This window comes from Drosophila sulfurigaster, chromosome 3 (assembly GCF_023558435.1).
Source record: "Drosophila sulfurigaster albostrigata strain 15112-1811.04 chromosome 3, ASM2355843v2, whole genome shotgun sequence".
In the NCBI taxonomy this organism is placed as follows: domain Eukaryota; kingdom Metazoa; phylum Arthropoda; class Insecta; order Diptera; family Drosophilidae; genus Drosophila; species Drosophila sulfurigaster.
The window spans coordinates 37,829,964-37,852,847 of NC_084883.1; the positions used below are offsets into that span (position 1 = coordinate 37,829,964).

Sequence of the window (22,884 nt, forward strand, 5' to 3'; positions counted from 1 at the left end):
GAAATCAAAGCATTTCACTTTGCCTCGACTGCCAGGCAAGCACACAAAAAAAGTCCCAGTCTCGAAATGTACCCCCGCACACACACACACACACACAAGCCCATACACATACGATATGTGTACTCTTTCACTCACCCTTTGTGTGCACTGCGCCTGCGCATGTTTACAAAAGCAAACGGCAACAACAACGCGTCAATTGAATGACAAAATTTCCCACTTGGGGTTGCATGTGTGCATTGAGGCGCCGTTGCTGCTGCTTCTGCTTGCTGCTGCTGCTGCTGGCTGTCAACCACCAGAGCAAAGAGCGCATGTCTCAAGTGATTATTAGCAGCGAGGGAAATTTACTCATGCGTAATTTCCCATTGCCTGCTGTGGCCACACCTCAGCTCTGCGCTCATTGGCTGCCCAGCTTCCCCGGCAACCATTTTTGCCCATTGCGCATGTGCTCGAAGGGGAACTGCAGGCTAAAAGTCGCAGTTGTCATCGGCATGGCATCGAGACTTTGAAGTTTACTTGCTTTTTTGTATTTTGTTTTTTTTTTTTGTGTGTGTCGTCTTTGGCATAAATTTGAGGCAAAGTTGCCAGTCGCTTTGTTGGGCTTCTGGCAAGGGGGCGCCGTTTGTCCTTTGCCATTTGCCGTTGCCGTTGTCGTTTGTCGCTTCGACTTTTGGCGTGTTCGCTGCACGCTGAAATGGATGTCAGCGGCCATTTCTTATGGCAAGTATTTGCTGTTGCGGCTGCTGCTCGCGGCGGCCTTGCTTTGCCTTCTCTCGCCGAACTTTCTTTTTTTTTTTTTGTGCATTTCGCTTTGCTTGCTACTTTTTGTGGCAACTCCTCGGCTGCAGTGCAGTCGCCTCTGCCTGCCCCCTAGAGCAGTTGACAGTTGCCAGTTGCCCCCGGCAGTTGAAACTGGTCAACGACAACGACACAAAGCACAGATTCGTTACTCTCCACTGCTCCACCTCTTGCAACACGCCCACTTCGCCCACAAACACAAACACAACGCACACACACAAGCAACGCTGAGCCAGGGAAAAAAGGCCGAGCAGCAAAAAGATGCTGAGCTGAGTAGGCGGAAGCTGGAAAGACAAACCAAACATGGCGCTGGGTATAAAAGTTTTGGTGCTACTTCTGCTGCCTTTGCATTGGCTTTAGCTTTGGCTTTGGCTACGTCTTTGGCATCGGCAACAATCTCTCTGTTGTTGTTGTTGTTCTTGTTGGCTTTGGGCCCGGTTTCTACCACTGCCACTTCTAGTGGTGCTGCTGATGCTTGTGCTGGATTTTTTGTTGTTGCTCTTCTTTTGTCTCGTGCTTTTGGCAACTTCTTGTTGGCTTTTGGCTTAAGACTGGGCTTTAGCTTCGGCGATTTTGCACAAAACTTTACTTCTGTTGTTCTTGTTCCTGTTCCTGGTCTCTGCTGTTGCTGTTGCTGTTGATGCTGATGCTCTTGTTATTGTTCGCCTAACTGCTGCCAAGAAACTGTTGATGCCGATGATTCCGGCTGCCAGTCACGGTTAAACATTATTCCACCAGCTTCCAAATTGTGCTTGGGCTATGTTACCCGAGAGCTAAGGAATGCATACTGTTTGACGATCCGACTGTCCGACTGTCTGACTGTCTGTTTGATTGTGCAACTCTCGAAGTTCTTCAAGTCAGCGAGAGCTTTGTAAAGAAGTTCCGCACAACTCGAAGTCATTCACAACATTCGAGCGCAATGTGAGCTAATCCCAATCACCAAAAAACTTTGTTTTTATTATGCGAGTAGTCACAGCGTATCATATTTTTTACTAACATTATTTGAATGTATCAATGTAATGACGGTTTTGGCAAATATGATAATTGATATGTACGTAAAATCAAATTTCTTAAATAAAATGCTTCAACAAAACATTTCTTTTTTACAAATTTGAACATTTTACTATTTATAAATGGTTTCTTCATTTTATTTAATTTTACATTTAAGAAAATTTTGGTATTGTTTATTTTTATGAAAGTGTTCTATAAGAGTTTGATATATCCATTTTAAGTGAAGCATAAAATATTACTTTCTATTTTTAATTAAAACTATTTTGTCTCTACAAATAAATAAGAAGTGTAACTAAAATTGAGATCACAATAATGATCATAGTTATAAAATTTGTTTAATATACATAAACTAAATATTAATTAACATTTCAGTATATTAAATTTAGTTAAGCTAATAGTCTATTTGACATAGCAGTGTATTTAGTTTGCTCTAATTGAAATAAAACGTAGATATGTCAATTTAGGATAATTATTTGCAGATGTGAACAAATAATCGTTGACTACTCGTATCAGACCGAGTACGAATAGAGTTATATAACCACTGCTATAATCACTACTATTTCGGGGGCGTATGGATAATATAATTAAGCCAAGACGAACTGAAATGCGACCTCTATGCGATCATCATCATCATCATCATAAACGTTGTCATCATCAGCGTACTCAGCATAATCATCATCGATTTTGTGTTACCGTAACGAAATGCTGCAAATTATTGTTTACAGGCGCCATAAAGATTAGCCAGGTCATATATTGAAGTGGCCATATCGAGGAAGCAAAAGCAAAAAAAAAAAAATGAGGGAGAGTGATAGCAATCAGCGCATGCAAGCGGCAATTCAATTAGCCTTGGCAACAGACTGTCCAAAACGCTGGCCTGTTTTATCAATGCAAGAAAGGAAAACCCGTGCCGAGGTAAAAAATAAACGATGACAACATCACAATGTCAACCGGCGGCAAATCTAATGAAATCAAATTGACAATGCTAAACAGTGGAAAATGTCAAAGGACACAGAAACAGAAACAGGATCGGGCGGAAGCTAAATGTTTGGGTACTAGAAACAAATTTAATAAAATATCTAAAAAAAGGGGTAGGGCACATGCATTGTATACGAGTGTACAAGAGTGTGTGTGGATGAGTGGTTATTGTGGGCAAAGTAATATTGAATAACCACAACAGAGGCAACAAACAAGAGTACGCTCGACAGCCCGAGGATAAATAGTTTTTGTGTGGCACTTCAATTATCATTTGAGCATGATAAGCGCTAAAGAGGCATAAAGAACAAGTAAACTGCCAGCCAGCCATCCAGTAGTCAACCTCAACTTTGAGTACGAGTTATAAAAAAAATAGAAAAAGGAAAAGAAGCCACACGAGACGGCATCTTGAGTCTGGCCAAAGGAGATAGAAAGAGTGAGACCACCTTGTGGTGTTCTGTGTGTGAAATCAAGCAGCAAACAGAGCAAAGAGTAGGAGAAGAGGGATGGTTAGGGAGCATAGGGGTCATTAGTTGAGTTGCGAGTGTATTCATACATGCACATTGATTCACAATGATGCCCAGTCAAGTAGAAGCGTCTTGCGGTCCAACTAGGGGCGGGTGGTGTCATTGCTTTTGTTTGTTTTTTCGCCAGCTCCTAGAACACATTCAGCTCCTTTACCTTAGCTATTTTTATAGTAGACATCTTGGCAACAATAACAACACGATATGCAGCTGCAGTTGCAGTTGTCAACGGGTCACAGCGCGTGCTTCTGGCGACCCAAAAACTGGTCACTGAAGTTGTGTAAACATAATAAAGAGAGAGGAGCTCGAGTTCGAGTTGAACTGAGCTCACCCGCTATGAATATGAGCAGCATTCGAGTGCTGAAGTGGGCTAATTTGACGAGCCCCTGCGTGGCATGCCCCGAATGCAACCCCCAAGTCGCAGTCGCAGTGGCAGTGGCAGTCGCAGTCCAAAACAAAAGTGTTAAAGGATTTATGCGCGTAATTTTGCAGATGTTTAGATTTCAGTGAAAGAGATTCTCTCTCTTGGCTGCCAAATTGGTTTGCTGCCCGGTGTGCGGACTTGTGTCAACATGCCGACTCTCCAACTCCAACTCCGACTCTGATTCCCATCCAGTTGCATTGATGGACATACAGACACGCTGTCTGCACGAGGAAGGGAGGCGGAAGATTTGAGTGTATGTGTGTGTATCTGTGTGAAGTGCCACAGCGTGTGCACCAAAATTTACTTCTCTCTGCATCTCCCTCTCTGTCTATCTCTCGCTGTGTCTCTCGCTCTCTCTGTGAATGTTATGAATAATATGTTCTGTTTGTTTAATGTCAACTTCATTGGGATCTCCCTGCACCGTACAAGTGCCTGGGATTGCCCAATCGAACATATTAACTCTGACTGGCTTTTGGACTTGCACTTCTACACATAGAGAAACAAATATGGTAATTATAACACAATAGTAAAGATATTTTGATTAAATTTACTATTAAATAGTTATATTCTGATTACAAATTAACGCTTAAAAAAAGTACGCAATTGCAGAGGTCTTCAGCTCATTTTGCGTTAAAACACTTAGTCTTAATTTTAGATTTTGAATTATAATTCAGCGAATTATATAGATTTTCAAATATATTTTCTCTTCATTATTATCACTTATATGTAGTTAAATTTGTAATATTTAATAGTTAAGCCTTAAGCCTTTTGTGTAATTTTCTCCGTAAATATTGATCAACCAGATTTAAATTTCATATTAAATTAGTTAATAATAATATAATATTTCATTGTTAAAATAAAATGGAATATACTTCTTTACGCTATTTTGTTTTCGTTTTAAATAAAATGTACTACAAATTCTTTGGAGTATTTTTTCGGCTTTACGTTTGAAATCCAAATCTTTTAATTTCTTGCTGTGTATTTCAATTTTGATTACGATTTTGACTTTGACTTCAACGCTGTTTATTCAACTTGTCCAGTTTGTTTGTCTGGTCGAATGCCAATGCAGCTTTAACTCGTAGCTCGCCTTTTGTTTATAATTAAGTTAATGCAAAATGCGGCAAATGTTTATGCACATCTCGAGCATTAATTGCAATATTCGAACACTTCTTCGATCGTGTGAACAATTTATTTCACAACGAACTCTCCTCTCAATCTGTATCTCCATTTCGATAGTTGCAACTGCAGATGTATCTGTATCTGTAGCTTTGCATCTGTATCTGTATTTGTATCTGTCCCCCGTGAGTGTCAGTTTGAAAATGATACTTTGGAGTTTTTGGCAAAGCGACAGCGTCAAACACAAACACAAATACAAATGCAAACACAACACAAACCAATACGAATACAAATACGACTGCGAAATACAAATATTGGCAATACGCTGAGACCAAAATCAAATAGTTTGCAGTGCTCTGGCAGCTAGCCCAATATTCATTTGGCGTCCAGCGAAGCGGCAATAAATCGTCAGTAGAGTTCTTCCTCTCTCTCTCTCTCTCTCTCTCTCTCTCTCTCTCTCTCTCTCACTCTATTTCTGACTCCTTTTTCTACTATTCCAGAGGGGAGGGAGAGAAGGAGAATTCGACTGGCAATTCATATGCGGCGCTTTGAGCCGAGATCCGCATAAACCATAAACGCATAAAAATAATTTTCAAACGGTCGCGCGTGTTGCGTATCGATGGATGGCCTCTCAAATTGTTCGCGTTCTGCTTTTGGCTTTTGGCTGTTTGGCTCCATCCGCTGTTTGACTATTTTTCATTTCGCTAGCCATTCGACTGCTCATATTTTCTTTTCGCTTGCCAGCACATTTTCCAATTTCATTTGAGCTGCGGATACGGAATGTGAGCGCGGCTCACCCGCTGTCGAGGGAGGGAGGCCGCATTCATCATTGCCATAGGAAAAGAGAGAGAGAGAAAGAATGAGTAAGGGGATAGGCCAACATCCTGGGCAGCCAGGCGCAGTCATCATCATCGTCATCGTCATAGTCATCGTCAACGCAGCAGCGTCATGGACAGCAGTCGCTTTTGCCCGCCGTTTGAAAAAGCAACATTTTGGCCATATTTTTTCTTGCTTTCAATTTGGCGCTGTGCGGAGCTTTGGTCATTTTTCATAGGGCTTTTGATGCGTAACCCGCCAATTCTCGTGGAACGCCAAACTTCCCTCGCCCCCCAAATCCGCCCCCTTTTTGTTTGTTAGCCCAAAACGCATAAAACGCATTGAAGTTGGCATCGACAACGCCATCGGCATCGGCATCGGCTTCAGCGAGCTGGCCTTTGAGCGATTTGAAGTCAAGTGTAAAAACCGTTTTTGGCTAACAAAAAAACAGTATTGCAAAAAGAAAGAAATAAACACACAGAACGCTGTAAGCCAAGTGTTTTTAAGTTTAATTTGAAAAATATTTGAATTTTGCTCATTTCTTGCTTCACTGGCCCGCTGCCATCTCCTGCCCATTCTGATCAAGTCTTGGTGGGAACCTTTGCGCCCCGTCAACAACAATGACAGCTATCGGCCAGTTAGTGGGAAAATCTATTTGAAAACGATTCAAATACTCACTATTTATCTGTGCAAAATAATTCATAGTCCGCAAGGGGCAAACATCAAATACTCTGTCTCTCTCAACAGACATCCCTATTTGCAACTCAAGTCAAACAACCCTCGGCATTCACTCCACGCACTCAGCTCGCAGCTCTCGTCTCCAATCAGCCGCACAATCTTTGATTTTCTGACGGATGACGACGATGACAACGTTGAGGGCGATCTCTTTGCCCATGGCTTGGCCGAAAATGTTTCAATATTTACCCAAATTGCGCGTGGACCGCACAAATCGCAATTCAGACCGTACTTCAATATGGCCAATATGCGACCCTAAGCATTGTTATCGTCTCTTCATGTGTGTGACCTAAGTGTGTCTCTTTGTGTGTGTGCGTGTATGAGTGTTTGTTCCCTTGGGTACAATTCTGAGGCATGTATTGGGTTTATTTAAATTCTGTAATCGGTTTGTCGACTTGATAACAATATAATCATATCTATTGAATGTCCACACATAACATAAGTATGAGTATATGCGTATTAGTTGTCTTGGTATGCGAGGGTCTCTTGTACGCATTGAAAAGCTTAGACCCAAAAGGCTAAGACTGCAAAAGTTGAAGGGTAAGTTAAGGGAAAGAAATTAAAGAAAAAATCAATAGCCTAAGCTTAGCTTAGGGGAATTTTATGATTAACTTAATAATGAATATTTATTTAAAAAATCTTAAAATAAGTGAAGCAGTATATTTCCAACTAAAGTATAAAGATTAAGTATAAGAAGGTTAGATATTGAAAATTATTTGTTATAGTTTGTTACTACTACAAACTTCTTAGTTAAAACTACGTAACTTAGCGCAAAACATCTTAAATTAAGTTGAATATTATTATAAAAGAATGAAGCTTGCAATTTAGGAAGATTCTCGTATAACTGCAAAGATAACGAACACAACTGTTTATTTTATAAAAATCAAAAATATTCATATGAGTATATTGATATGCATGGAAACTTAGGTTAACTTTAAATATTATGTAAGGAAACATTGAATAGTATGTTTTGAATCTATTAGGCAAAACATCAATTCGATTTTATGCGCTGACCAAGCAGTATAAATAAATATTCGAATATACGACTGCAAGTACGAGTAACAGTAAAAGAATATTTATTTTTGGCTGACCAGTGAATGGACAGAAAGAGAAGCTATAAAACCAGAGCCAGCTTGGGGTCACCCCAGTAAAGCAGAGCATCATAAAAATGCTGAGAAAAAGAGTGTATAAAAAATACGCAAGTAAATATGTATTGGTGGTGTTACCCAGCGAACCAAACATTAAAATAAAAATGACAAAATTTATCAGTTTGCGCTACCAAAATGTCAGCACAAGATATATTTGTAAGTTATATATATATTAGCGAAGCTTTAGTGATGCAAAAGTTTGTAGGATGATATTTTTAACAAATGGAACCCAATTGCTTAATGTGACATAAGATTAGAATTTTAAAATGTTATTCCCGATGAAGTGTTCTTTTGTCACAATCTCCGAGTAAAGCTATCTGAAACTTCTCTGCGATATATTGGTTATAGATTGTTCGATACTGTCGCTAAAAATTCTCTCTTTAGTTTGCTGGGTATATCTCGTCGCATTTGTATATAGTATATGTATTGCCGTATTTTTTAGCAGTAGTTTTGTGCTTGCAGTTGTTGTTTTTATAGCCTATAGCTGGCGACAAAGCAACAGCGACAATAACAAGAACAACAAGTAACCAATATACAAGCACACACACTACCACTACAATGTGTGTGGAGAGTGCTGAAAGAGAGGAAGAGAGAGAGTGAAGGAAGAAGAGGGAGAGAGGTTATCTCATACATATTCCGTTTACGTAGCCCGTTCGTTTAACTGTTGTTTTTATGCGCTGCAGACAAATATTTGCTTTCCGACAATAGTCATAAATACCAAAAGCTACATGCTCGGCATACTTAGAAATACACACACACATTCGTACACTCACACTCACGTACACATTGGGGCCAGGGCAAATAGAAATCGGGCAAAAGCAAATAGCGCACAGGATATGGTTTTTGGCAGCAGCAGCAGCAGCAACAGCAGTTGGACTAGTCGGAGCAGCAGGAGCTGGAGCAGTTATCCTGGCCAGCATAGTGCCAAAAAGCGAGACAAAAGAATCTGGCAACTGGCACTGGTCCATTCGATGGGGCCAGTCGAGACCAGCGAGACCAGCGAGCCAACAAAATGGTTGCGCAAAAAGCGTCAGCAGTCGCCGAAAAATATTAGAAAAAATGTTCCAACCAAAATGTGACCAATACACACACACACACACTTATTCACAAAAAATATATATATGAATGTGTGTGAAGTATACGCTCATGGTCATCGAGATAAGTCCACAAAACAGTGAAGGCAGCAGTTATACTGAATTATTTCAAGTATCTAAGAGAAAAATGTTTAGCCTTGACAAGTTTAAATTGTTGGACATATAACTTAAGGTAGTCGAATTTAAAGTGTTAACTACAATACAGAGTTTTGATTTCTAAAATGTAATTTAATACCTCTTGAGAAATTTAAAATTTATTTTTGTAATGTAATTATATTTTACTTTATTGTAATTATTGTAATACTTCAATTAGTAAATTTCTTTTAATTAACATCAAATTTAGAAAGCGATCCGCTTTTTAAACTGGTTTTAATAATAATAAAAATTTAGTAGTTATAAAGTTTGTACACAAATATTTTTGTTATTTAATTTCACTTCTAAGCATTAATTTAAAATTATTCCAATAATATAAAAAAAGAATGTCCAGAAATTCTTGATGAAAACAGACACGGTTGACAAATATGGTAAATATATATTCTTTATTATATTATATATGTATGTATAATGCGATTCATAGTAAAATTATAAATTAATATACACAGCATTTGTGCAACTAAACAAATTCTTTTTTGTAATATTTCGACTTATTTAAGTAAAATAAATAAATAAATAATAATAATTAATAAACTTAATATTTTGGCTATGAGTGTACGTATAGAAATGGCCGCAAGGGTCATGCCAAAACGTTTAACGAAATGGCGACCAACAACTGTGGCCATCACACGCATACACACACACACGCTCACTCACATGCACTAACATACACACTAATACTTATGTAAGTCAGGCTGTGTGTGATTGCAAGTTCTTGAAGTAGCCAACGCGATGATGGTGGCAACTTCAAAGCCATGGCGAAAACTTTTGACTCGCGAATGAGCAAATGAGAGGCTGAGAAATCAGGGATAGAAAGGAAACGGCAAATGGAAAAAAAAGACGAGACGAGGTGAGGCAAGAGGATGAAACTGGTCGCCAAAGCAAAAGCAAAAGCTTATCCATGTGAAAAATCTATGGCGCGTGTGCGATGCACGCGTTCGAGCTGGACTTGCCCAGCGATGTTGATGTTGCCTTTCTGGGCTGGGCTATGCTCTGGCTGCCCCTTAACGCATTACACCTTCCTGGAGACGAGCCAATAGGCAAACAAACAAACAAATAAACACATAGGACGAAGCTCACGTGCCGCAACGAGGATTATCCGCGCATCACAATCAAAACAACAACAGCAACAACCAAAGCAACAACAACTAGCAAACTACCCGCCTGTGAGGAAAACATCCCGTTCCCGTTCCCATTACGACGACGACCTGTTTGATTTGCTGGCACACCCGGTCCATTGTGTTCGCTTTTTTGCGATGCTAATCTATGCGAAAATGTTACAAAATGTTTAACAATTAAGTTGCGCCACGCGCTGCCACGTTTCGAGTGTGAGAGTGCGAGTGCGAGTGCGCCTCGGGCGTTTTTTATATGCTCGTATTATTGACAGATATCGCTTACAGATAAGTTGCATCGCCACTCGTCGAGCCAATTGAGCGTGCGCGCACCACTTGACAAAAGATGTTGAGGATAAAGCATACATAATGCCGATTGTAGATCAGCTAAGAGCGAGCTAATTTGCTTGAGAACAAGTGCAAGTCTGCAAAAGCGAAACTTCTAATTGTCACTCTACAGTCTGTTGTGTTGTCTGTTAGTCTGTGTCTCATGCCGTGTCGGACACACGTTCCATTGTAAACCGCAGGAAATGCAAGCATCAAAAGGCAGAAGCTGAAGCAGCAGCATAACATGTCGCTGATGGGACAACTTGGCGTATGCCGAATGTACGAGGCACTTATTAAAAAAAAGCGAGAAGAAAGGAAGGCAGGGAAAAAGCGGAAGGAAAACGAGTACACAATATGCAACAGAAGCAAGAACTGGAGCTGCAACAACTGGCCAAAGTGACTAACAGAAGGCGAGAGCTGGTTTGATGGGCAGGACGAGCACAAGGAAACGATGATACGATGAAAACGGCAACCGGCAACGACAACAGCAATGACAACAGCAACAACAACGACAACGACGACGACAAACTGCGGGAAGTTTGCACAAGGACATTGCAGCACTCACCACATGCATGCACACAAGGATATGAAAGTACAGCATACAGACTGACAACCACACATAGCAAACACACACACATACACATAGACGGGGACAATAACGACGACAACCAAAAAGAGAGAGCACAAAAAGCGACAACGACAACTACGACGACGACATCGAGAACAGTTTGACAGTGACGCAAAACAGCTAAACGGACACTTACTCGTCTCTGTGTGTGTGTGTGTCTGTGAACGTGTTGCAGGACGACCAATTGAAGAGCCACACATGAAACGCACGCATGAAACGGAAAACTGGAAAACAGGAAAAGAAACAGCAAACTGCAAAAGGGAGCAGCACAGAGTGCGTGCGTCCAATGTCAATGAGGCTGGTCACTTTTTGGCGCCCCTGCCGACTGACCCCAGCCAACACATCTACTCCCCGTCTCCTCCTCCACTCGCCTCCAGCTATCGAACGTGCGCTTCACTGCATCCAATGACAAACCAAATATGTTTCGTGGTTTTTACGCTCTGCTGCTGCACAGCTCTCTCTGTCCCTTTAGATGCCCCGTTGTCGCTCTGCTACAGCACTCGAAATCAATCAGCATCCATGACGATGTCCAGGTCCACATCCACATGTCCATATCCATGTCCATTTGCCAGCGTTGGTCTGCTGGTCTGCAGAATCATTCAGTCAATGTAAATGTAAATTTGCGCCTCGTTGCATGCATCTCGTCTCCTGTGTTCTCTCTGTGTTTTTGTGCGTTGGTGACTTCTGTAATGAAGTTGAAGTGCATGTTGCATGTTGTACTCTCAATGTTGTATGCTGCTTCCTCGTTGCATGTTGTTGCATATGTCCCGCAGTCTGTGCTCTGTGTGTCTTTTATGTCGGCCTTTTTTGTTGACCTTTCAACGTATCAGCGTTTGACTCAGGACACAGTTTACGGCATGCCACCAACTGCATGCAGCACTAAGTGCTATAAAGTCAATTATCAACGCAATGGCAGCAGCATAAAGCAGACAAGCAAGGCGACGACTGTAATTGCCAACTGAAAAGTGCAACATATTGGCTGAGTTGTAACTTTTGTTATAACGACATTTTGAACTCTTTGGCTGACGAAAGAGGAGTTTATCAAAGATAGAGCAGAGGCTACTTAAAGGGAAGAGACTTTAAATAGTATATGAAGTGAAGTACTGATAGACGTCTATGATTGATGTATTTAATTAATTTAAACTGAAAAAGAATTTATCATCAAACTCCATTGACAATTCTTTTACTGCAACAAATGGATAAAATATATGCCAAAATATATCAATAATTTACTTTTTAAAAACATCAAATTAAAATGTAGCATATTTTATGTATGTTCCTATATATCAAATTGTACAAACAACTTATAGTGAGCTCAATTTGTATGACGATTACATTTAAATGTTCATATTTCATATTTGATTTTTACCTCCAAGCAAAAATCAAGAATGAGTACATTAAACCTTAGTAAAGTTCTTTGGAAAATTTTGTATTTAATGGTTATGATTTGGTAGCTTGTTAATTCATTTCTGTTTTGTAGCTTTGCCTTCTAGTTAACAACTGTCATTTTTAAACAAACAATAAATTAGAAAAAAAATATATCTTAGAATATACAAGTTGGCTCAACTTAAAATATATATTATTTTCATCTTTCTTTTTTAGGTTTTATCTCCCAATTAAACAGCAATAATGAGAACACATCTTTTGGGATAACTTCGTATTTAAGACACATGATTTGCACTGATTTTGGAAGAAGCTTAAATAGTTAGCTTATACATACTTTCTTTTAATATCTTGGATTTTTGTCTAGTTTTATATTCTAATCTTACTAAATATAGTACACACTACTTGCATGCACCTGCAACACCTTGTCATAGTTACACTCTGACGCAACTTCTTTATGTTAGTCGAATGCAGAATGAAATGTAACGAGACTCATTAAAATTCATAGAAGAAGTGCTAGATGCTGAGGAAACTCATTCGGAAACTTATGTACGAGTAAGCCAATTAAAGCACAGCCTTTGGCGTCTCACAAAGTCGCTTTGGAGAGGCGAGAGGCATGAGACTGCTCAAAGGCGGCAACATAAACAAAGTAGATGTCTTGGCTCGACGCAAAATAAACATAAATAACAGCTAACTGGAAGCAGAGAACTAGCAAAGGGGTTGCCTCGGAGAGATAGAGAGAGAAAGAGAGAAAGGCTGAGAGAAAAACAGAGAGTTACAGAAGGTGCGAGTTGAGCAGGATCAAAGGTTTGGTGCGCACACCACGACATCCTAATGATGATGTCATGAATAAATTAGTTGACTTTCGAAGTCTTTGCCCGATGAAAACTACACGTGCCTTAAGCCCAAAACTGACTGAGGAAAGTGGCAACTGGGCGTTGCCAAAGGAGCAACGCCCACTGGGCGACGAGTTTATGGCCGCGCGCTTGCTTAATGACAAAAATTAAGTGAACCGCAAAAAGTGGCAATGCGGTTAGTGAAGCCAAATGTGGGAAGAAATTGTGATGGAGGTAATGGGGCGTGGCAAGACGATGAAGCTACATAACCAGCGACAACCGCAAAAAGCTCACAAAAAAAATATGTCGCACACGTGTGAAAAGTGCGCAACATTTCACATTGAAATTAAGTTGCAAATTATGCAAATGGCTTATGCGGCTCACTCACTGGCCTTGTGGCAAGTAGCAGAGGCAGCTACAGCAGGGGCAACTCAGAGACGTGCGCACGTGCAGTAAACTTCCTGTTGCAGGTGGCCCAGCCACGCCCAGTTTGAACGCCCCTTGTCAGGGACGTGAAATTAATTAGTTGCGCCTATTTCAGCGATCGATCATTCAATTTTCTGCGCCATAAAATCACTCAGCACACTTCGACCTCGACCACTTGTCCACTTCGCTGTGCTTGTTGCAACATCATGACGGCTTCCTTCCACTTCCACTTTGTTACACTTTGTCCTTGCTAGAGCATCCCCCGAAGCAGCACCACAATCTGTCACATACTCCTGCTCCTGCAATTGTCCTTGTTTTGTCGCATGCAAGATTACGCATTGTTTTCTTTTTTTTGGGTTCGTTCGATGAGGGGAGGGAAGTGGTAGCTTTCCAGGGGGTTGTTTTTTGGCTTGGCCGCAAATTGTTGTATATGAAATAATCTGAAATATTTGTGCCCGCAATGAAATTAGCCAAATTAACACCTTGGCCTTGGCCAAAAAGGCTTAGCCTAAATAATTGAAATATTTTTTGTTATATTAAAAACGGACCAAAAATAACCGACGACCAGCTACTACGAATAGAGTCTCTGGATGGAAAAAAGCGTGGGTTCTCGAGTGTCCTTTTCTGGCCATGCTACATTCACCCATTCACTCAATTAGGCGGCCTTTTAGCAAGCCAGACCAATGGTCAGACATCGAGACAGCCAGACGAGCCGCAGTCCATTTGGGGCCAAATGCTTTAAGCCATTTTAACAATTTCCATTAACAAATATGCACAAATTGCCTTTTGGCGGTTTTACAAATAAATTGTACAAAAAATATTTGACAAAAATATGTACATATATATTCGCAAACGCGTTCGAGTACGAGATAAACACAAACACACACCCAAGCACACGCACACACACAGTAGTTAAAAAAGCTGGCGCAAACAAAATGCGTATTTAAGCCATTTTTTGTTCGACCGAAAATGCATGAAATATTTTTGTAAATTATTTTTATGCACTTCATTAAATATTTAAACAATTTGAGCGCCAGGGGCCACAACAGCATCGACAGCAACAGCAACAACAGCATCAACAGTCCGACGTACTTTAATCAACCGTAAAATGTTGACCTTTTTTGGTCGTACTACGGCACGGCAGCAGCTTTACGGTTTTGTTGCCGGGCTCCGCAACATGCTGTCGGAAATTTCCTGCTCCTTCTCCTTCTTCCGCGCATGTGGTGGGCCTAATGGGTCCCAAAAACCGAGCTCCCAACTCCCACCGAGTGTGCAACTATTAGCCAAAAACCAAAGTTGTAGCTATTGAGTTTCAGTTTGAGACCAAGTCGAAGGAGTCGAGGTGAAAGGCAGAAGGGATGTCGGCCATTCTGCATTTACATAATTTATGTGGCTGGCAACGGTTTGGACCCACCTCCTTTTTGACGCTAGTGCTAGTGGGGCAAAATTGCAGCCAATTTCATTTTCTGTGTGGTGCTTTTCCACATTTCATTTTATGACATCGTGTGACATTGTCGACTGCTGCTCCAACTGTTCCAATTGCTCCAACTGCTGTTCATAATTTCCAGCGTGTGACATTGAGATTTGACGCTGATGCTGATATGCTACTGAAGCCGACGACGCTTGACGCCTGACGATGTTGACAGCAAACTGAACTGAGTTCAACTGAAAAAACATTACAACCTGACCTTCGAGAGATGGACAGCTAAGAGATACAGATGCAGACATGTGTAATTTTATTGAATATTAATATACCACAATAAATATTTTATAATTAAAATACATAACAACCTGAGTTGGAAGTTTACAGCATTAAAATTGAAGCTCAAACTGCAATAATCATCAAAAAAAAAAAAAAAGTATTTCATTTATACCTAAGGCAAAAATAGTGACTATTACTTAAACAATTTTATTAGCATCTATAGAAAATACTATCTTCTTTTAAACTTTAAATTAAATGTAATTAATAACTTAAAATATATTCTATTGCTATCGTAGTTTGAAAAATGTTAATCTAAATATGAATGTACTACAACATATTATTTTAGTCATGTTTTGCAGTTAAAATTTTGTAATTGGTTTTTAATAAGGCAGACTTAAATATTAAGTAATAAATAATGTAAAAGAGATTAAAAATATGAATCAACACTCTCACCAAATTACTCTTAAAAGTTCATGCTCTCTTGTCCAAAATTTTGATTGAATATCAAAAATAGAGCAATAATTTATGGAAATAAAAATCAATCACTTTGGCACTTTGATCCACTGGGGATGATTTCCTCGCAAAAGTTCGGCAACTCATCTAGCATTTATTTATGCATAATGCATAAATAATATCATATTGAATGCGTTATTTATGCATTTATGCGCAAAACCAAAAATTCATACACACATTTGTTGTGCAAATTTTCCAACCGAGCGACAGAGATGTTTCTCACGCCTCTCGCCCTGTCGCCCTCCTCCCGAATTCAATGTTAGTTTCTGGCCTCTGCCAATAAATTCACATCAAAGGTCTTTATTTGTGTTTGCTTAGCAGCGAAAGCCAAAAAGGATGCGTACATCTACAATATATATTTGTGTGTATGTGTGTGTATGCGTATATATATAGCACACAGCAGCAGTCTATTCACTCCCACTCTGCATCCTCTGCCACAGGCTGGGCCCTGTGCAAATATCATTTTCATTTCAATTGAGCAACTCGGGCTCTAGCTCGAGCTCGAGCTCGAGCCTGTGGACGCTAACCTACGACACGCGTGTCATCAGCAGCTAATCCTGCTGCTGCCGCTAAATGATTTTCTAGTTGCCACGCAGCCCACAAGGACACACAGATAGAGATAGAGAGACTACAATGTCTGGGGCAGAGAGCGCACGTGTCAACTGTGCCAACGGGGTTCGGCACGGGGTGGATTGAATAGCCGAATGGCATCTTGCATTGCAATGAACTCGGCACTTGAGCCAGCAGGCTGACAAAATAACTCCTGGCATTAGCCGAGTGACCGCCAATGGATTTTTAAATACTCGGCACACGCTCGATAGAGATGGAGACGGAGGCTGCTATTGCCTGCGAAATTAAACGCTTTGACGCTTGGTGTTCGGTGCTCGGCGCCCATTGCCAAATAAATAACTCAATTGTTTTGTTGACATTTTATTTGACACGTGACTTGGGCTGGTTAAATACAGGCGCAATACACCCCACATCGCCAAAGTCCAGGTTGAGCCACACTTTAATGCTTTGTTCTTTTTGCGGTTCATGTGGCCGCCGTGTCGCATCGCAGAGCAGCGCAGCGCCAACAGGCAATTAATCTGAAAGGTGTCCATTAAGGCGCACACGCGCAGCGAGCCCATAAAAGATAGCCGGCCCACTGGATGGATGGATGAATGAATGGATGCTGTGTAGCGTGAAGGGCGGTCTTCTAATGCTTGTAATAGTGTCAATTTGCTATTTATGGCCATCCATTCGCCTGCCAAGCCAGTGATTTGTGCCACGACAAAGCGAAGCTCTTTTCACTGCTAAAAAGTATAGCATACTTTCGAGGGCAGCTTCAAGTTTAAGCAACTTTATTTCGTCTTTAGCATATTCAAGTGCGCTTCGCGTTTATATTTATTTAAACTTTACTAGCAGCGAGTTTTTGAAGTTAATCGTGTAAATCGAAATAAGCAGCTGCCGGCATCTAATGCAAATTTCCTCAGGAAACAAGCGAATGGCACTTGGCGTTCGTAAGCAAGCATATATTATGTGTGCTACGCGGTCTCGATAACGGAAATCAGTTGCATATACTTATGTTATACATATATAAAAATATACACACACAGTAGTATATCGGAGACAAACACAATACGTATGCGCTTCCAAGATAAAATAAAGGTTTAGTCGAGCGTGTTTCAATTCTAAAACAACTGAGCGACTAAGAAATACTACTTGTTATGAACATTTATGTTAATTTATTTGTAATTTATAAAGTATTTAATTATTGACTTTTAAAGAAAAAGAGAAAAAAGGAAATAACATTGATGAGGAAAATTAAAAAATAGAGGATTATTGAATATTAATTATAGAAAGTGTCAATAATAAGATAATAATAAGATGACTAAAATTTCTGAGTTTATAGTTAAAGTTTGAGTTGCTTTAAAACTGATCTATGTAGTGTTAGCTACCTTTCCTTCAATAATAATTAAATATAATAAATCTGGAGAACGTTTAATAGATTACGAATTTAAACTATTAAAGAAATTAGATAAGATGGAGTACAAAAATGATTTTGGCAAAAAAGGAAATACACAATCAGCTTTTTTTTTGTATTAAAAATAACTTAGTTGTTTTTACAGGGTATACCTTAGCAGCTTAGTTGAATTTATTATGCAGCAATGATTTTGGATATCTGAAACTGAAATACAATGATGTTTATAACAATCACTCCGCGATGACATACTTTAAAGTGTATACCCATTGGGGATATTTGAATGTAGGGCATTGTAATGTGCATGACTTGTTTAGTTTGAACAACTTTTGTCCCGACGCAGAGCAAAGCAGTAACCGAGCGAACAGCCCGTTTGCCTATTTCAGAGCCACAGCCCGTTGTTTGTTTGCTGTTTGCCTGAGTTGTCCTGGTCTGGATGGGTTTTTGCGGAGGCGTGTGGTGTGGTGAGGCATGGAAGACTTTTGACTTTCTTTTAAAACAATTTAGCTTTGTATATGGCTCGTATATGGTGTGAGTGTGTTAGTGACTGTGCGTGTGTGTGAGTGTGTGTACGTTCATGTGGTTGCTGACACAAACCAAAATTTAAACAAAAGAAAAGCTCAAGCAGCTCAGCTCGAGTTCTCAGCATGAGACAAACCAACTGAGGCTGTTAGCTAACGGAAACCGCACTCACACACTCCTACGCATACCTCTACACTCACATACACTCATTCAAACACACACACACACACATGTATGTATAGAGACTAGCTGCTAAGTGACTCTTGGCTTTTGTTATTCTGGCTCCGCCTGCCTTTGAAGCGGTGGCTGAAACGGCAGAAAAACTGAAGTATATTGTTAACAGGATATATAATACACAAAATAAAGTTTTCAGCCAAAGTTACACAAAAGTATTTCGCAAGTTGTGCGCCGCATCTCCTTCTCTCAATCTCTCTGCTCATCCTGCTTTACTGTCCCGCCCTATGTTTGCCGTCCTACTTCCTGATGCCTGCATCACCTTTCACTTGCTTTGTGTGTTTGATTTTTGGTATTGTTTTACTTTTGTTGAAATAGAAATTAAATACAAAGGAAATGGCGCCCTTTTTTTTGCTGCTGTTGTTTTTGTTTTTGTTTTGCCAAACAACGTCCATTTATGTGTGTATCTCCACTGAAGATTAAAGGAATTTCACAATGCGCATTTAAAGCCAAGCCAGACCGAAATTTTTTACTAACATCTTTAGATATTTCTTTCACATTCTAAAAGCATGTGTTTGTTTATTTCAATTCGATATAACAAAAATGTTGCCAATTTGATTGCACATTTAGCTATTAAAGCTTAACAAATTAAAATAGCAGAATTGAGTACTCTTTGCAATAAAAGTTTTTTTTACCTTGAGATACAATTTAAAGATATTATTTAAATGGAAATCATTTTATTAATGAGAGTGAGTGATTCTTAATATACATTAAACGTTCTCAGGCCTTATTTATGTAAGATTAAATCAAATACAATATTATAAGAAAAGATAATAATACGATTCTCTGATTTTTATTATTCACAAAAATAAAAACTAGACTGCTGAATTATAAAAAAAGTATTAAAATTATAATATACATTTAATAATTATACACTGCTAAAATAACTTGATTTGACATTTAGCAAGATAAACACTTTTGTAAACTAAATGCATTGCATACAAAAAGAATATTTAATTAGAGCAGACCGATTAAATGGGGACAACTTTACTAATTACAGTTTAGAATGATATTTAAATTAGTTACAGTATTGAACTACTAAGTACTGATAAATCATAGATTACTTTTTTTACTACAAAAAAAACGTCAACAAATATTTTAAAAAAATAAAATTAATAGATAGTTGTATTTAATGACCTAAACAATAGAATACAATATAAATTTGATCATCGATTCTTTTACAACATAGACAATGCGCATTTAATTGACTGCAAATTGCGTGAACATAGTTTCAAATAAAACGCGCATATAAAAGCACTTCATTAATTATGACTTTTGGCTTTTCGATATCAAAATAAAGCGATGGAATGAATACAATTTAGTTGCATAAAGATTTCCAATTATTACTAAAATATAATTGAACAGAAGCGTATCCAACTCAATGGATGACAAATTGTGGACTGGCATTTAAGCTTGGCCCTGGCCACGCACTGTGGCAAGAAGTCGTTAACCAACAAATGGAAACTGAACTGCGGAAGGGACACACAATACAAAAAAAGCACTCGTAAAGTAGAAATGTCATGGCAGGGGAAGGCAGAGGAACAGTAGAGGGGGAAGGGGAGCTGTCAGTGGTGTTAGACGAGAAATGTAGCATTATAGTAAGGCAAAAATAAATGTTTTCAAATGTTTGACGCGTACTGACAACAAATAAGCACACGCAACACACACACACAGATAAACACATACAGAAGGAGACACAGACAGCGAGTCCTTGACATGCGTACAATACAGTGAAAGATATGTGCAAGCGAGCATACACCCGCACACACACATACATACGCATTTGTCTTGCTGTGTGCGTGCATTTAATGTCTGTAATTTACCGTTAAGTAGACAAGTATTAATGGTAAAATACCAACGGAATGCGTAGCGCTGCGCAACTTAACAAACATACAACAACGAGCAGAGTCACAGTCAGAGTCAGAGTCGGAGTCGGAGACGGAGACAAGACCAAGCCAAGGGCTCAAACAAAGGCGACCAAAGGCAGCCATCTCCATTCCCATCGTCATCGCCATTGCGAAGCATGGAAAAAAGCCAAGCTAAAAACAAAATGGCGACGACGAGAACATCAGTTTGACTTGACGTTGAAGTTACATGTTAACTGTGGCAGTGCCACCCCCACGTACACACTCACCCACACACACACACACACACCAGTACACCAGCACACAGTCGCACACACATAGACACAAATAAGCAATTGTCAATGTGGCGCGCGCATGTTACCTCCCCAGCAGAGATGTCAAAAAAAAAACACAGCAACAACAACACGAGCAAAAAAAAAAAATAAAGAACGGAAAAAGAAAACGCCAACAAATTCCAAAGAAAACTCAACTTTGGATTGTTGGCATTTTTGCTGTGTGCTTTGAATGCTGAAAGCGGAACGGAAGCAGTTCGGAATGGGCAAAAATCCAAAGTAGAGAGCTGGGGGGAAAGGAAGTTTAAGAAGGAGGGGCTGCTAACAAAACGAGCAGAAAAAATATTTGCGCGTTAAAATAGTAGATAAGGCGAAATGGTAAGAAAGCAGGAATGACAAAACAAACGCGCCATTTTCTTGACGTTCACCAATTTGACATTTTACGTGATTTTGAAGCAGCGGGGCAATGTGGCACCCGGTACACTCCTCCTTCCTCACTTTGCTGGGGCACCGCGGGCAATGTGACTTGCCATTTGCTGAAAATTACAAACTGCCAAACTGCTCTGCTCTGAGTCGATCTGCTTGCTTGCTGGCTACGCTTATGTAATTGAGTTCAAAAGCGGCCAGTCCAAAAGACCACCCACAAGACAACAGTTGGATGAGGAGTCGGGGGAGGCAGGCAGAAGAGTGCGAGCACATTTTTCACAATTCATTTCATTTTGCAGCGAGCTCGCGTTCGCTGCAAGGCAACATTATTACAAAGAATATTGTACAAAATAGAAGAAATGAAAAAAATGGCAGCATAACTTAAGGCGCTTTTCTCATGAGCACACAAAAAAAATTGGAAGCGCCTTAAACACAAAACAGAAAGCAAAAAAAGTACAAAAACGAATAGAATAAAATAAAATAAAATAGAAAAAGAAAAAGAGACTTTTCTAGCAAATGCTGCACAATAATTTGGCTTTTTGTTTACATTGCTTTGTTGCCAAGTCGAGCTCCGAGCTCCACGCTCTGGTTGGCAACATTTCAAAGTCCTCCTCTTGTCGTCTCCTCGGCAGCAGTCTTCGCTGACTAGACTAAGATGGATTAAGATTAAGCCCAAGTAGCCCGCGAAAAGTCGACAGCAGCCAACAGTCAGCTACAGCTACAGCTACAGCTTCAGCTCCAGTTACAGCTCCCAGCTACAGCTAAACAATTTTTCTTGATTTTACTTAGCATTTCGGTTTTCTACTCTTGCACTTTTCAACCCAGTAAAGTATGTCTGTGTCTTCGAGCATTAGAAAATAATATTTTATTCGCTTCACTTACAATTTTTCTTGTAGTGTTTGCGCTTGACTGCGCCAGCATTCAGCTCCTTCTACTTTCAACCTACTCCAACCCATCCTTGGGACTAAAGTTGATGCATCTGTGCCAGTTTGTACCTTGTGAATGTCTGTCTCCCTCTCACTCTCTTTCTCTATCTGTGGGTGTGAGTGTTGCTGCTCGCTCCGCCATATTGTTGGAGTTGTTGATGTTGAAAAATGTTACATGCCAGAAATTGCTGGTTACCCACATGGAAATTACGTTGCATGTTTCATTGAGGCAACCGACTGAGCCATTGCTTCCACTTTGCCATTGCCATTGGCCCTTTGCCTGTGCCTTTTGGTCTTTGCCCTTGCTGTCGTCATCAATGCCATGTAAAGTGTTAGAGAGCATGGAAAAAACACTAAGCTGCACCTACTTATCATTCGCTTAAGCAGCAAAGCTACTCTTAATATTCTTGTAATATCAGCCACAATAAATACAAATTTGTGGGCTATTTATAATAATTTGTAAATTGACAATGTAAAGTAAATAAAGCATGCAACCGACTTTTAAAAAATATTGAAGTTAATTTGTAAAACAAGAAAGTTACAATAGAGTGTGCTCGACTGTTAGATTCCAACCCATTTCAAATAAAAGCAAAACAATGCGGTATTATTCTTTAAATAAACTTAATTAATATATTTAACAATAAACTACCGAAAAAATTATGCCGAAGTCTATATTTGGTATATTGATAAACCGTTTCATAAAATTATACCATGAAGTTCGAAATATACCAGATTATCAACTAATTGTCAATAGTCAACTGTAGCAGTAATATTGCAATAATATAAATTTAATTTTTTTGGGCAAGGTATTAAAATTGGTAGTTATAGAAATTACGAAATTTGTTTATATTTTGTAAATCACTTAATCAGATTTTTAGTAACTATGAAATAATTTCTAAATTACATTTTTTATATATAGTTATTGCTCATTTTTCATGCATTTCCCTGTTTGCTTTTAAAG

At 39.4% G+C, this 22,884-nt stretch overlaps 1 protein-coding gene across 1 annotated transcript; it reads right to left on the reverse strand.

Annotated features, from left to right (window-relative positions):
• Positions 1–11,361: 11,361 nt before the first annotated feature.
• Positions 11,362–20,327, reverse strand: LOC133840055 (uncharacterized; the record flags this gene model as incomplete). The annotated part of the gene is given in 2 exon segments (XM_062271710.1): positions 11,362–11,442; positions 20,121–20,327. Coding segments are annotated over 2 exon segments (288 nt in total), but the record flags the coding sequence as incomplete, so codon positions are not given.
• Positions 20,328–22,884: the final 2,557 nt, after the last annotated feature.